General features: G+C 35.8%; 1 protein-coding gene across 1 annotated transcript in view; it reads right to left on the minus strand.

Moving 5' to 3' along the window:
- Nucleotides 1-4741: 4741 nt before the first annotated feature.
- LOC123525831 (apolipophorins-like) overlaps nt 4742-13256 on the minus strand; it is a 68801-nt gene continuing 60286 nt past the window's right edge. Inside the window, exons 37-43 of the mRNA XM_053538198.1 lie at nt 12847-12970; nt 10597-10788; nt 9891-10113; nt 8860-9002; nt 7785-8083; nt 6939-7001; nt 4742-6347 (exon numbers count right to left, since the gene is read on the minus strand). Coding sequence (XP_053394173.1) covers nt 6333-6347; nt 6939-7001; nt 7785-8083; nt 8860-9002; nt 9891-10113; nt 10597-10788; nt 12847-12970 — 1059 coding nt within the window. The 3' untranslated portion in view covers nt 4742-6332. The remainder of the gene's footprint in view (nt 6348-6938; nt 7002-7784; nt 8084-8859; nt 9003-9890; nt 10114-10596; nt 10789-12846; nt 12971-13256) is intronic.

A 13256-nucleotide genomic window follows, 5' to 3' on the forward strand; every position in this document is an offset into this window, starting at 1 on the left:
CTTTCAGTTAAAAAAGGAGATAAAGCGTTGTGTATTCTATGATAAACAACGGTTTATGGGTGGATCGTTCAGAGAACGTCGTGACGTCAATTTTAGCGTAAAAAAGTAACATAACGTCCGATACATTACTACAAAAGTGTGTCTCTATCGTAAATTCGGCAACTAAAATAAACTTCAATGGTAATTTGAATTCAGTCAATAACGAAAACATTCCCATTATGAGCATTCAATGGTAAAACAGTCTAGCCCGCATTTTCTTCATTGACTGCATTCAAGCTGATCGTTTTCATCAGGAAAAAATATTCACAGTCCAAATTAATTTCCTATGACGAAACTGTATATATGTGAATCAATCCCCGATGGACTTTATGGCACACTCCGTTGGATGCGATTGTGTCATCATGAGAAAAACGTGCATTTTTCATCCGAATAGATGTAGTTGAGCGTTGTGATGCGACACTAAAACATTGCGACTTTGTAGTTTTAAAGATCTGTTTCTTTTAAACTATTCAGCAGTGTATCAAATTAATTAATGTGATGGAAGGGGAAAACTCTGTAAATTTATGTAGTAACCGTCTGGTTATAAAATACATTGGACTGTTCAAAGTAAGCTAAATGTATACATGATTTATTCCTCGAGTAACATCATGTGAGGTCGCACAGAGCTCAGTTAAGCCCTGAGGTATAGTTGTTTCCCATACTCTAGTAACATCATGTGAGGTCGCACAGAGCTCAGTTAAGCCCTGAGGTATAGTTGTTTCCCAAATATTAGTAGTCGTACTCACGATATCTCTATAACAGACTAAATAGTTGAATATTATGGAATTCAATTTGCAAGATTTTTTTCCGTATCTCAAACGTTCAACTCCGCCTTTTTTTTCTATAATAAAATGTGTCATCTGAAAGAATTTTAATTGTATTTTGTATATGTGACATGGTATCTGATAACAGACTAAAAATATATGTAAGAATTTTCTAATTCTCTGCAACTGTCCAGGCACACTGTCACTAACATAATATTATAGTAATGTATTTCATGGAAGATGTGCTACTCATATCAGTGATTAGATTGTTTTTCATTGTTATAGCCTTGAAGAGGCAACGATGTGTTCTGGAGTTTTACAAAGAATACAGTGGGCAGAAAATGGCCCATAAAACGCAGAGGATTTGACCGATTATCTTTCTTGAAAACGTTTCAGCAGAGAGAATTTGTCTGTGCAAGCAGCTGAAACATCGCTCCCCTCCCTCACCCTCGAGCCAGTGCACCTCTTAGTGTACCAGTGTCGCGTTCATACAAATGCTCAGCAAAAGATGTGTAACAGTTTAAGAAACTATTTGATTCGTTTGAAATGTAGATATGCGGATCATGTAACAATTCGGGTGGCAGATACACTTAGGTGATAAGCATTGGCCAATCAACCGGAACTTAAACATAATCTGATTGACCAACCTGTTCATAACGGTATTCAGCAAACTTGTTTTTCTGTGTAGACCAGAAAAGAAATATATCGTCCGATTCGAAACCACGTGTATTTGTAACACAACACATTTCCGAAATTCGTAAATAGGCCTATACGAAATTTTAAAATATTTCAAAGGTATTGCAAAATAGCAGGCCTTGCTTTATGAGACTAAGATGCTCTCAACAAACATTTTTAAATTCTTTTTAAGCCTTTACTTTATATGGTTACTTACTTTAGGATCCGCTGAACACGTTTTCTCTATGTCAGCTATTTCCACGTATTGTATAATTTTTCTTTGCTTTTTTTTCCCAAGAAACATGAAACAATGTGTCAAATTAAAGAGACCATTACACTAAAAACGGTATATAAATATATGAAAATAAATAGATAAATGCAATGACAGTATAGTGTCTAAAATTTCATTAAAATTCTTATTTATGGAATATGAACACATTCGTAACAACAAATGAATGGGCAGAAAATGTAGAAGTTATTTACCGTCGCTTTATACTGCTATCATAAATGCACGGCCCTATTTTCTAGCCCCCCCCCCCCCCCCCCCCCCCCCCCACCCCCACCCCTGCTGCACCCAGACAATCGTGACAAGGACACACTACAATGAAAATTGCAAGAACTAGCGTCTAACGGCATTAACTTTTAGCGGTGCACTGAACTGTTACACTCTTGTTGCCGCGATAGGCATACGAACATGGGACCCACTACAGATTGGTAAGTAACACCGACACTTTTTAGGCATTAATTATTAGAAAATATAGACAGTCGTAATGGCAAGATTTTTAACAGAAGATTGAAACAGACTACTTTAAACGGAAAGAAAGAAGTTTCTTTTTGACTGTCCATGGATTTTCGTGAGGATATGTACGGGCTTGACAGATGCAGTCTTCACCTCCAACGCGTCAGTGTGGTAATACCTTCCTTTATTCGTTTAAAAAATGTGTTTAACAAACAATTTTTCACAGCACTTTTTTTTTCAAAAAAGGCGCAAGGACGGTTTGTGGTCGAATTTTCATATTTAGACCGATGTTTGCAGTATGACTCATTTTATCCGGACATTTAAAATCATATACGTCTAAATATCATTATGGTTAACAAGAGCTGGTGGGTACGCAAGTGTTTAGGGGTGAGGGAAGAGTAAAGGGGAGGAGTTAAGAGTTACATTGACACAATTTACGTCATATAGCGCTTTTGTCAGTGGAGAAGGTCTCCGGGTGCCCATCCAGGACGGGCTTTCTTAGTAGAAATATCGTCTTTCTGTAAGCCGGCTGGATGACTTCCTCAAATTTAGAATTGTGCACCCCAGCGAGGTTACGAGCCCACATCGGTGAGGGGCAAGTGATTGAAAGCCAGCGACCTTAACTACTCGGTTACAGATCAGCTCCCCCCCCCCCCCCCCCCACCCCACTTACTGCACATGTATCTTACTACTACAATAAAGTGTAGTTTACTTAAAACAATACCAAAAAGTGTATATCTGGATAAAGAAATGATTTGCCATATTTGGATTTTGTGGCTATGCACACTTCCGATGAGAAATAAACAGCTTTTTAGTCTTTGTATCGTTTCACACTTACGTATACTTACGGGAACGTCGAAATGCTGTACACCGTTTATGACGAACTATCCTATTAGTTGGGATACAAAAGATAAACATGCTCCAGATTTTCACTCAGTAGTATCAGCTTGTATTTATGTCGGATATATTGCTCTCATCGCTTGACATTTGCGGACGTTTCCGGTTGTGTGGGAAATTGTCCAGCATGAAACGCAAGTGTTTTTCCCGCCAAAATTCTTATTGTATATTTGCTTTTTTTTCTTCTTTTTTCAGGTTACCTAAGGTAATACAAACATTTCTTTGCGATGGCTTGTTCAGTGAATTGGTATACCCCGCTTAACGGGTTAAAAGTTTCATCCTTGAAGAAGCATTCTCTGCCTACAAACAGCACTAAAATGCAATTGAATTTCAGTCTTCTTGAAAGCAATTTCAATTTAAATTATTGATCAAAAAACATTTTTCTATATTTAGTAACAATGACATTGACCTAAGCTACCAAAAACGAAACAAAAAATGTCTGTATGAAAGCTACAATTTACCAGGTTTGGTGTGCTTACTTCATTTCTAAGTTATAGTGAGAAAATCACTTTTCTATTTTTAGTAATGATGATCTTGACCTTGCCTTAAGCAACCAAAAATACATCTTAAACCATGACTTCCATGCAAGCGTCCTAAATTCCAAGAAATGATAATGTATATTTAGAGGTAACGTAAAAAATGACTGTTATGGACAAATGCCACAAGGTCTACATCTTAGAAAACAGGAAGCTGTCCCAAAGACAAAGTACTTTCAGCATTTTTTTGGTAGAAATTTCCTATAGTGGGAGAGGGGTTACTGGTGGCCTATTGGCTAGAAATATTTAATCAGCCCATACATGCTGAACTTCTTTGTTTCATTTACAGATGTCTCACTTACAAAGAAAATTAATTTTTGGTATAGATATCTAAATTCCTTTATTACTTCTTTAGCAAAATTTGCTGCAGTTATTTCTTGTGGAATGGTGTTCTGTTGACAAGTGACATATTAAATTAGAAAAATGTGTCATAATGATGCAAGTTAAGATCTAACCTAGATAATTGTAATATTTTATCAGGCTTGTGCTGGCCTTCACACAGGTTCAAGAGTCACAGTGTGAGAAAAATATGCAGTCTTGGGCTTCACCAAAGGACCCTCACTTACAGTAAGAGTGTTGTTGTAACTAGACCAATAGCTGCCTTACTCATATTCTACCGAAAGCCAGTACTGTGACACAAGCTTTACTACATGTTAGACTGATAGACAAACAGGCACTATGTTCATTTCAGCCTCAGCTAAGTTTGAAATTGAAATGGTGAGGCAGGATTCAAGCTAAGGTCTTTGCCTGTGAGGCAGGATTCAAGCTATGGTCTTTGCCTGTGAGGCAGGATTCAAGCTAAGGTCTTTGTGAGGCAGGACTCAAGCTATGGTCTTTGCCTGTGAGGAAGGATTCAAGCTATGATCTTTGCCTGTGAGGCAGGATTCAAGCTATGATCTTTGCCTGTGTGGCAGGATTTGAGCTATGATCTTTGCCTGTGAGGCAGGATTCAAGCTAAGGTCATTGCCTGTGACCTTGACAAAACATCTCATCATGCTGCATAAAGTTTCATTGGAATCTTCATCTTTACATAGACAAACATCTTTACAATCTCATACACAAATTTCTTAGAAAAAAAAAACACAAAACACTTATTATATTAACTCAATATCTTGTTTAATCAAATACATACATGCACATTTAATTAAAAAACAATAAACTTTCTCTTCACAGAATCTCTCATCCTTCAAATTATAATGAAAGACTTTAATTCTTTTGTATACAACAAGTTAGGAATCAGAAAAGTATTGAAATCTTAATTTTTTGCAATGACATGGGTAATAAATAAAGATGAAAGTTAGCTTGAACATGAAATTTGATTGTACTGATCAAACTAGATTTTAAGAAAATTTATAAATTTTGTCAGTCAAATGAAAAAAAATCATTGGAATCAAATTACAAAATCTATCATTAATTGTACGTTTTTTTTCTACAAATCTATTTTCTATGTCATTAGTGATTCAGTATCGTGGCATACAAAGGAAGACACATTCAACTATCTCTCTCAAACCAGTCAATACAGTATGTTCTTACAATTGCTATATAATCATGAACATTTACTGTACATTGGTACAGCTGATGCTATATATATCTATAAAGCACAAAAAATTATACTGAACACATTTTTATAAAATATAAAAGAGCTATGTTTTAACAATCCTTTTTGATAATGAATTACTTTTACATTACTTTTCTGATCAAATGAGCTAGAAATGATTGAAAAGTCTTCAAAAACCCCATAACTTTTCAGTTTAAAAGAAATAAATATTGCATTGTCATCTGAAATGAGTACGAGCTGAATTAAAATTCTGTATTTATTATCCCCAGATACTATATGTATAATTCCCCTGATAGTTTGACATACTAAACAATATAACACAAGCAACATTGGAAACAATAACATCAAACAAACAAAAAAATTCTAATTATGCTATATATCACTAAAACAAAATCAATTGTACGCATTTCAAAGCAATAATATTTTATAATGTTTTTCTTATATAAGCCAAAATACAAATATACAGTCCTGTAATACCAGATGATTTTGTGTGATCAAGATTTCCCAAAATTAAAAGATCACTACATAATGTGAGGATTAACCTGCACATAAGATGTAAATTTTTCCCATAAAAGTGATAAAAATTCACATTTTTGTGAAGAGTAATTTTTAGCGAAATAATCGAAAATGCGAAATTAGCAAAAAAAATCTCTCACAAATATTCCTAATTTAATTGTATACACAACTCTATTGTATCTTCATATTTCTAGCAAAAGAAATGTACACCTAAAGAAGGCATTTTACAGAAATTTGACTCTAAGAAATACACTTTTTCTAACCATAAATTGCACATATCAATGAAGAACAATATCAAGTAAACAAAATAAGAAAATAAAATTACAGGCATTACAAAACAATACATATAGTTATAATACTATAAAATATGGAAGTTTTTGTTCATAATTTTTAAACAGCTCACTGCATCTTGTAAGGAAATGTCAGCAAATCACACATTGTAATCCATATCTATAACACAATAAACTTAACATTGTTTTTTAATTTGTTGCTTACAACAGCATAATGAATTTTAAGGCACTTTCCGAAGGAAAACTTGACTAGAATTCTACATAATGTGGTCTGAAGTTCATCAAATTCTGTGTGATAGTTCCTGTTGAGCTGCCCTCTTAGAAAAGCAGTGACTGAAATGTAGATTATTTAAACAAATATAAAAACTGAACTGTTTTACAAAACATTTATTTACTGAGCTGTGCTTTACTGTAAATTCTTTACTTTTGACTGATTTTGTTTATTTATTTCGTTGGGTTTAACATCGCACCGGCACAATTGTAGGTCATATGGCGACTAGCCAGCTTTAATGGTGGAGGAAGACCCCAGGTGCCCCTCTGTGCATTATTTCATCATGAGCAGGTACCTGGGTAGAACCACCGACCTTCCATAAGCCAGCTGGATGGCTTCCTCACATGAAGAATTCAATGCCCCGAGTGAGACTCGAACGAACCCACATTGATGAGGGACAAGTGAATTGAAGTCAGCGACCTTAACCATTCGGCCATGGAGGCCCCTATTTTTAACTGAAAGAAAATGCATTTAAAACACATCACCCACATATACTTTTTTAAAACATTTTCCTGAATTTTTTTCACCGCTGAAATACCATTTGCTTAAACTAGAAAGCAATACATTACTTTGACAGATAAAAACAAGTTAACACAAATTTAAAGAAAAAGTTCAATTTCTTAAAAAAGAAGAAGAAAAAAGTAAAACAGTACCTGTATTTTTTGTGAAAATGTGTTCTTGTATTCTACAGCTTTCTGAACCACATTTGTAAATGGCTGAAATTCAAAATGAAATTTTTTCTTGTTTAAAATATTCACAATACCTTAAAAAATAACATTTTGTACTTGTATTCGCAAAACACAAACACAAGAACCATTTCTGAATGGCAGAAATTATTAGCCTCAGTGCAGCAGTTTCTAAAATGATAAATGCAGAATAAATTATTCCATTCTGAAAAAGTGTAATTTCTGAGACAACAAAAAGAAATGATCTCTTAAGAATAAATGGTTTAACTTCTAAAAGACTGACCAAGAAAGACCAAACATCAACGTAAAGGTTCCAGTCATACAATATATGGAAAAGGAAAAATCTTAATATCCTAACTGCTGCACAACCGAGACAAGTTACTGAGGCTACAAAAATAATTGAGCCGCGCCATGAGAAAACCAACATAGTGCGTTTGCGACTTACATGGATCCAACTGAAGCGAACAGCATGGATCCTGACCAGACTGCGCGGATGCGCAGGCTGGTCTGGATCCATGCTGTCGCAAATGCACTATGTTGGTTTTCTCACGGTGCAGCTCATTTCTTTTTTTCTTTATATATATTCTATACTCGACATTTGAACCTTTCTTAAACATCTGACATTAAATTAGACAATTAACTGAATTTAGAATTTCTAATAATGTTCCTTTCATTTCAAAGTTCTGATTCCATAAAGGTCAAATAAAGTTTGAATGTAGTACTTTTCAGATGAAACTGTTCTACTTTGGATAATTAAATCCAAAATATAAATCACTAAGAACTTCTGGAGAAATATTTAATTATAAGTGATACCTTGTAGTAGAGGGGTTGTCTGTCACATCGTCTACACACAGATCGCGGAGTCCCTGACTGGTCTAACTCACAGCTGCATATCTGACAGCTGGAATCTTTCTGCTGGACACGGTCGCTGAAGCTGTCAATAAAGCGACGTTGCTGCCTAACGCTACCCACAAACAGGTGACCAGAGTCAAAGATGGAACCATTTGAGTTGAGAGCAAGAGAGGAGCAGTAATCTTGTGGAATGTCGAGATCGGAAAATAAATCACCATCTTCTCTCTTCTGACCAATGTATGCCTCGTCTATATCTACACCTGAAATCCAAGAAATAATATTTAATCATATATTGATAAACACTAGGGGATAGATGACAGAAGCTCTTAACCTTTAGCCTGCTAAATTTCTGAAATGGACTAGTCCATCAATCATTCAATTTGGGCAATGTCATTTATTATCAAAAGAGGTATTCATTGAAAATTTACTGACTGAATAGCGAACAGTGCAGACCATGATCAGCCGGCACAGATGCACAGGCTGATCTTGGTCTGCGCTGGTCGCAAAGGCATAATCACTTGCTGCCAGCAGGCTAAAGGTTAAATAACAACACTGATGCCAACACTGTTTGACATATGTCTCCATGAAAATGCTTGATATAGAATAAAAACTATCTGAAGTATCACGAACAAATAAAAAATAAGGTATAAAACTTCACAAAATATTGCATAATAATATAATTAGAGGGGCGAATGTGAATAAAGGTCTTAGTGAGCACTTAGATTTCTTCCACATTTGACCTTGACAAGTCCACTTACGCTGATGATGTCAAACAAGAAAAATGTAGTAGCTGACTACACAAATGTAATGGACTGATAGTTCATATGCCTCACAGGTTTTCGGAACTAGAGGCATATAAATGATTAAATGTTAAGTATTGTTTTTGCTGTCATAAGTTTGAAGTGTTCATACACTATATCAATTCAACAAGAAAATCTGCAAGGAGACAACCTCAAATATTCTGAACCATGACTTCTTGCGTAAAGCTTCAATGCCTCTTTTTTACATTACCATTACTCTTAAATAAAATTCTTACCAAATATCTGTGATTTTGGGCTTCTGTTAGTTTTCAGCTGGAACCCGCTCTGCCTGAGAACATGTAGAGATATATCTAATGTCTGTAACTCGGAAGACAGTTTACTAAAACTGTAGCCCTTTGCCTCTGAGCACGGTGAGCAACTGAAAATGTGAAGGTATTGCAGTATGTCAATACTGTATTTAGAATACTATAAGTGCAATACTGTGAGTGTAACACATTTTTGACCTGGGAATCTGCTAGACATGAGAAGCTTGGAAACGTGTTGTCAGAATTATCCTCTTACAATAAAATTCAACATGGAAAAGCCTTCAATCAGGAACAGTACTGAAAAATCCCAGGCCTGAATACTATTTGTCCAAGTGATATTCGGCCTGGGATTCAGTCAGAAATCAAAAGCCTGAAAATCTATTTTCTCAAGCCTGAAATCACCATTTTCAATAAAGTTATCTATGGAAAATCTGGCAACCAAAAGCCTGAGATCAGGACCAGTCCTGAAAAATCCCAGGCCTGAAATTAATAAATATAAGTGCAATAGTGTCAAGCAATAACTTTTAGCTAAGCTTGTGATCAAAAACCTGCTAGTAGCCTCCTGTTCTCTCTTTATTGTATTTCCTGATACTAAACATGGCATCATGTCATATAATACTTTCACATAGCATACATCTAAGCTTAGTAGTCAAGGCATCTGCCACAGGAATAGGAGTCAAAGGTTTGATTTTCACTGGGATCATTTCAATACAGCCAGATGGAGAGTCCCCAGCTAAAGAATGGTTACCGATAAGTCTTCCTGCCTGTGCCTGGCTAAATGAAATGCTTCATGAGGTAAATGTGCTCATAGAAAAGGTGTCTCATAGTTCAAAACAGCTGGCCCTTTCAGTAGAGGTAACTCAACAATAAATAAACACTATCTTGATAATGACCATTACAAGAACTGTTTCTGTTTTGAACTATGAGTTACCAGATTATACCATTGGAAGTTTTCTTTTGTTTTGCAACTGTTTATGAGACATTCTAGAAGTATCACATACCTAACAAGTATCACAGTTTTCTTGACTGCTGTTCTAAATGGAAGGTTGCTGGCATACTTCAACGCTGATAAGGGGTCAGTGTAGGGACCAAGATTGTTGAAGCGCAGGTTTTCAAGTCCCATTGCAAACTTTGTGGCATCATTGAAGAGCTGTCCCTCCATTGTGTGTGAGTCTACCATGCTACCAGCATACCCAACTAGACTGTACTGGTTATTTGAGGAGCCTACATACAGTAGAAATACAAGATCTTGCATAAAGTAAACAAATATCAGTTTCTGCTTAAAGCAAAACAATATGTTCTTGCATAATGGTAAAAATCAGTTTCACAATGCATATTTGTCAGCCCTACTGTTTCTTGAAAGTCTTTGGGCTAAAAAAAGTGAAACAGCTGATTTTTGACAAAACGTTAAAACATTACACTAAAACCAAAAGCTCTAAGATTGAACCAGCCCATTACTTTATCAACGGCGGGCACCTGGGTAGAACCATCGACCTTCCATAAGCCAGCTGGAGGGCTTCCTCACATGAAGTTAATATAAGACTGTAGGCCTATGTTTCTACACCTGGCATACAAAAGAACTTACGGAATATTCTTGAACTATAACATCTTTTGTACCATGTTTAACTTGAAGTACTGTTTTACTCATTCAAGTCTCTCAAGTCTATCATGGCAGCATTAAATATAGTGCCATTCTTTCATACCTACCTGACTTAGTGATTGATTGTTCAAGTCTATAGATGACATTCTTAAGTTTGGCGGTGATGTCACGATTACACTGGCGTTCCTCAACCACAAAAACAACATCCATTGAGTTCTGTAGCTGTTTGGTTGTAGCTTGTTCATACCGCACAGATTCCTCTGAATTGTATTCCTGGGAATCATGTGTCTGACATTTTACTGAAACAAACAACATGGTTTGAATCTCTAATTTCAACTGAAAATTTTGTTTATTTTACATACTGTGTAAAAAAAACAGCAATTTATACCCCTAAGACAAAGTCATTCTGGCCAAATTTCATACCAACAAAAATTTAAGATTTCACAGTATTATAATCTAAACAAGGCTACTATATAAGTCCAGGATTTAAATATTGCTGTTCACATCAGAAACTTTATGATCATCAAAGTTTCCCATACCTAAGTTGAACTGTATTTCATTTTGTATCTTTGTAAAAGAATAATTTACATTCTATAATTTAATATCAAGATACTTCAATTAAATTATGACAGTTTTTCCAAATAAATGTAAGAATGACTGCATCACCAGCAATGTTGTTTACAACAAGAGCTATCTCCATAAGATGACACATGCCCCTGATGGCACTTTGAATGAATAGTTATGGCCGATGTTAGAGTTTAGGACCTTTGACCTACGGACCTGGGTCTTGCGCGCGACATGTCGTCTTACTGTGTCACACATTCATGCGTAGTTATTTTAAAATCCATGCATGAATGACAAAGGTATGGACCGGACATGCCCATCATTGCACTATCATGAAATATGACCTTTAACGTCTAAGTGTGACCTTGACTTTTGAGCTACGGACCTGGGTCTTGCGTGCGACACGTCGTCTTACTGTGGTACACTTTCATGCCCAATAATTTTAAAATCCATGCATGAATGACAAAGATATGGACCGGACACGCCCATCAATGCACTATAATGAAATATGACCTTTAACGTCTAAGTGTGACCTTGACCTTTGAGCTACAGACCTGGGTCTTGTGCAAAACACGTCGTCTTACTGTGCCACATATTTATGCATAGTTACTTGAAAATCCATCCATGGATGACAAAGATATGGACCGGACACGCCCATCAATGCACTATCATGAAAAATTACCTTTAACGTCTAAGTGTGACCTTGACCTTTGAGCTACGGACCTGGGTCTTGCGAGCGACACGTCGTCTTACTGTGGTACACATTCATGCCAAGTTATTTGAAAATCCATCCATGGATGACAAAGATATGGACCGGACACGAAAATTGCGGACAGACGGTTCAAAAACTATATGCCTCCCTTCGGGGGCATAAAAAGTCTTACCTAGACTTAATGTGATCAATAATCAAAAGTTTACAATTACACAGAAATACATAGTGAGGCAGGTATTTAGTTTTGACGATCAATGATTTCTTGAAACTACTGAAATGCAGACCTGTTTCCAGATGATCTTGAATTTAACTATAAAGATGGGCAAAATAAGGAGGTCATTGGTTTGAGCCTCCACTGGGTCACAACCACACCTACACATGACATGAGTACTCACTTTCCATATACAAGTGAAAAGTTAATACCGGTATCTATATTTCTGTACCTTATGAATAATAATTGTTCATTTTATAAAAATACAACTTGTATGTGTATTTCCTGACTTTTCAAAAATGGGTAGAACTTGTTAAATAAATGAAATGAAGATTTTTCAAAAATCAGTTTTCTTGAAATTTTAATGCGTTATCAACAACACATATTTTTCTAAATGTACAAGAAATCTGATAACTGTACTTTTAAACTTTTGAAAGATATTGCTTAAAATATCCATGGGGGCATTAGAAATTTCAATTAGAATATTCAGAATCATTAGCCAAAATAAAGCACACACAAAACTTCTTTCTTTTCTGGTAATAAATATTCTTTTAGAGTTTTGTACATTTTTTATTTTTCCCTTTTGTTAGGTTTAATGTCACACTAACACAATTTTTGGTCATATGGAGACTTTCTAGCTTTTGATGGTGAAGGAAGACCCGAGGTGCCCCTCTGTGCATCATTTCATCTCTGGCAAGCACCTGGGTAGAACCACCAAGGTAACCTTCCATAAGCCAGCTGGATGGCTTCCTCACATAAAGAAGTGAGCGTGGCTTGAACCCACATTGGTGAGGGACAAGTGTTTGAAATTCAGTGGAGTTAACCATGGAGGCTACTTGGAGATTTGTCTTCAAGTCTTCAACAACTTACCACAGGAGTTTGGGAGAGTGACTGTGACTCCATGTCTATCACAGGTTTCCGTATATAAAGTTGCAATATCACACAATGCTGAGGGTTCAATGTTACAGCTGTGCTGGTACATGTCTGGTAACACCTATGTAAATCACAAAATTATTTTCATAGCATGTTTAAATTCAGTCAAAGCACTTTTCCTCAGGATGTTATGGTGCTCTACCTTTAAAATAACTTTACTCAGTAAACTGTAACCAATCACTCAAATTAAAATTTTCTTTAGAAATATCCTTCACTTCATTTGTTAGTCTGTGTATCCATGTAATGTTGAACTAGCTAACTCAGGATTGGTGTTAAAATTTTGAGCTCCTAACTTTAACTGGTATGTTTCAAATTTACTTGCAAAACCTTGTTTTGTGGCCTAAAAC

Source organism: Mercenaria mercenaria, chromosome 3, assembly GCF_021730395.1.
Source record: "Mercenaria mercenaria strain notata chromosome 3, MADL_Memer_1, whole genome shotgun sequence".
Classification (NCBI taxonomy): Eukaryota; Metazoa; Mollusca; class Bivalvia; order Venerida; family Veneridae; genus Mercenaria; species Mercenaria mercenaria.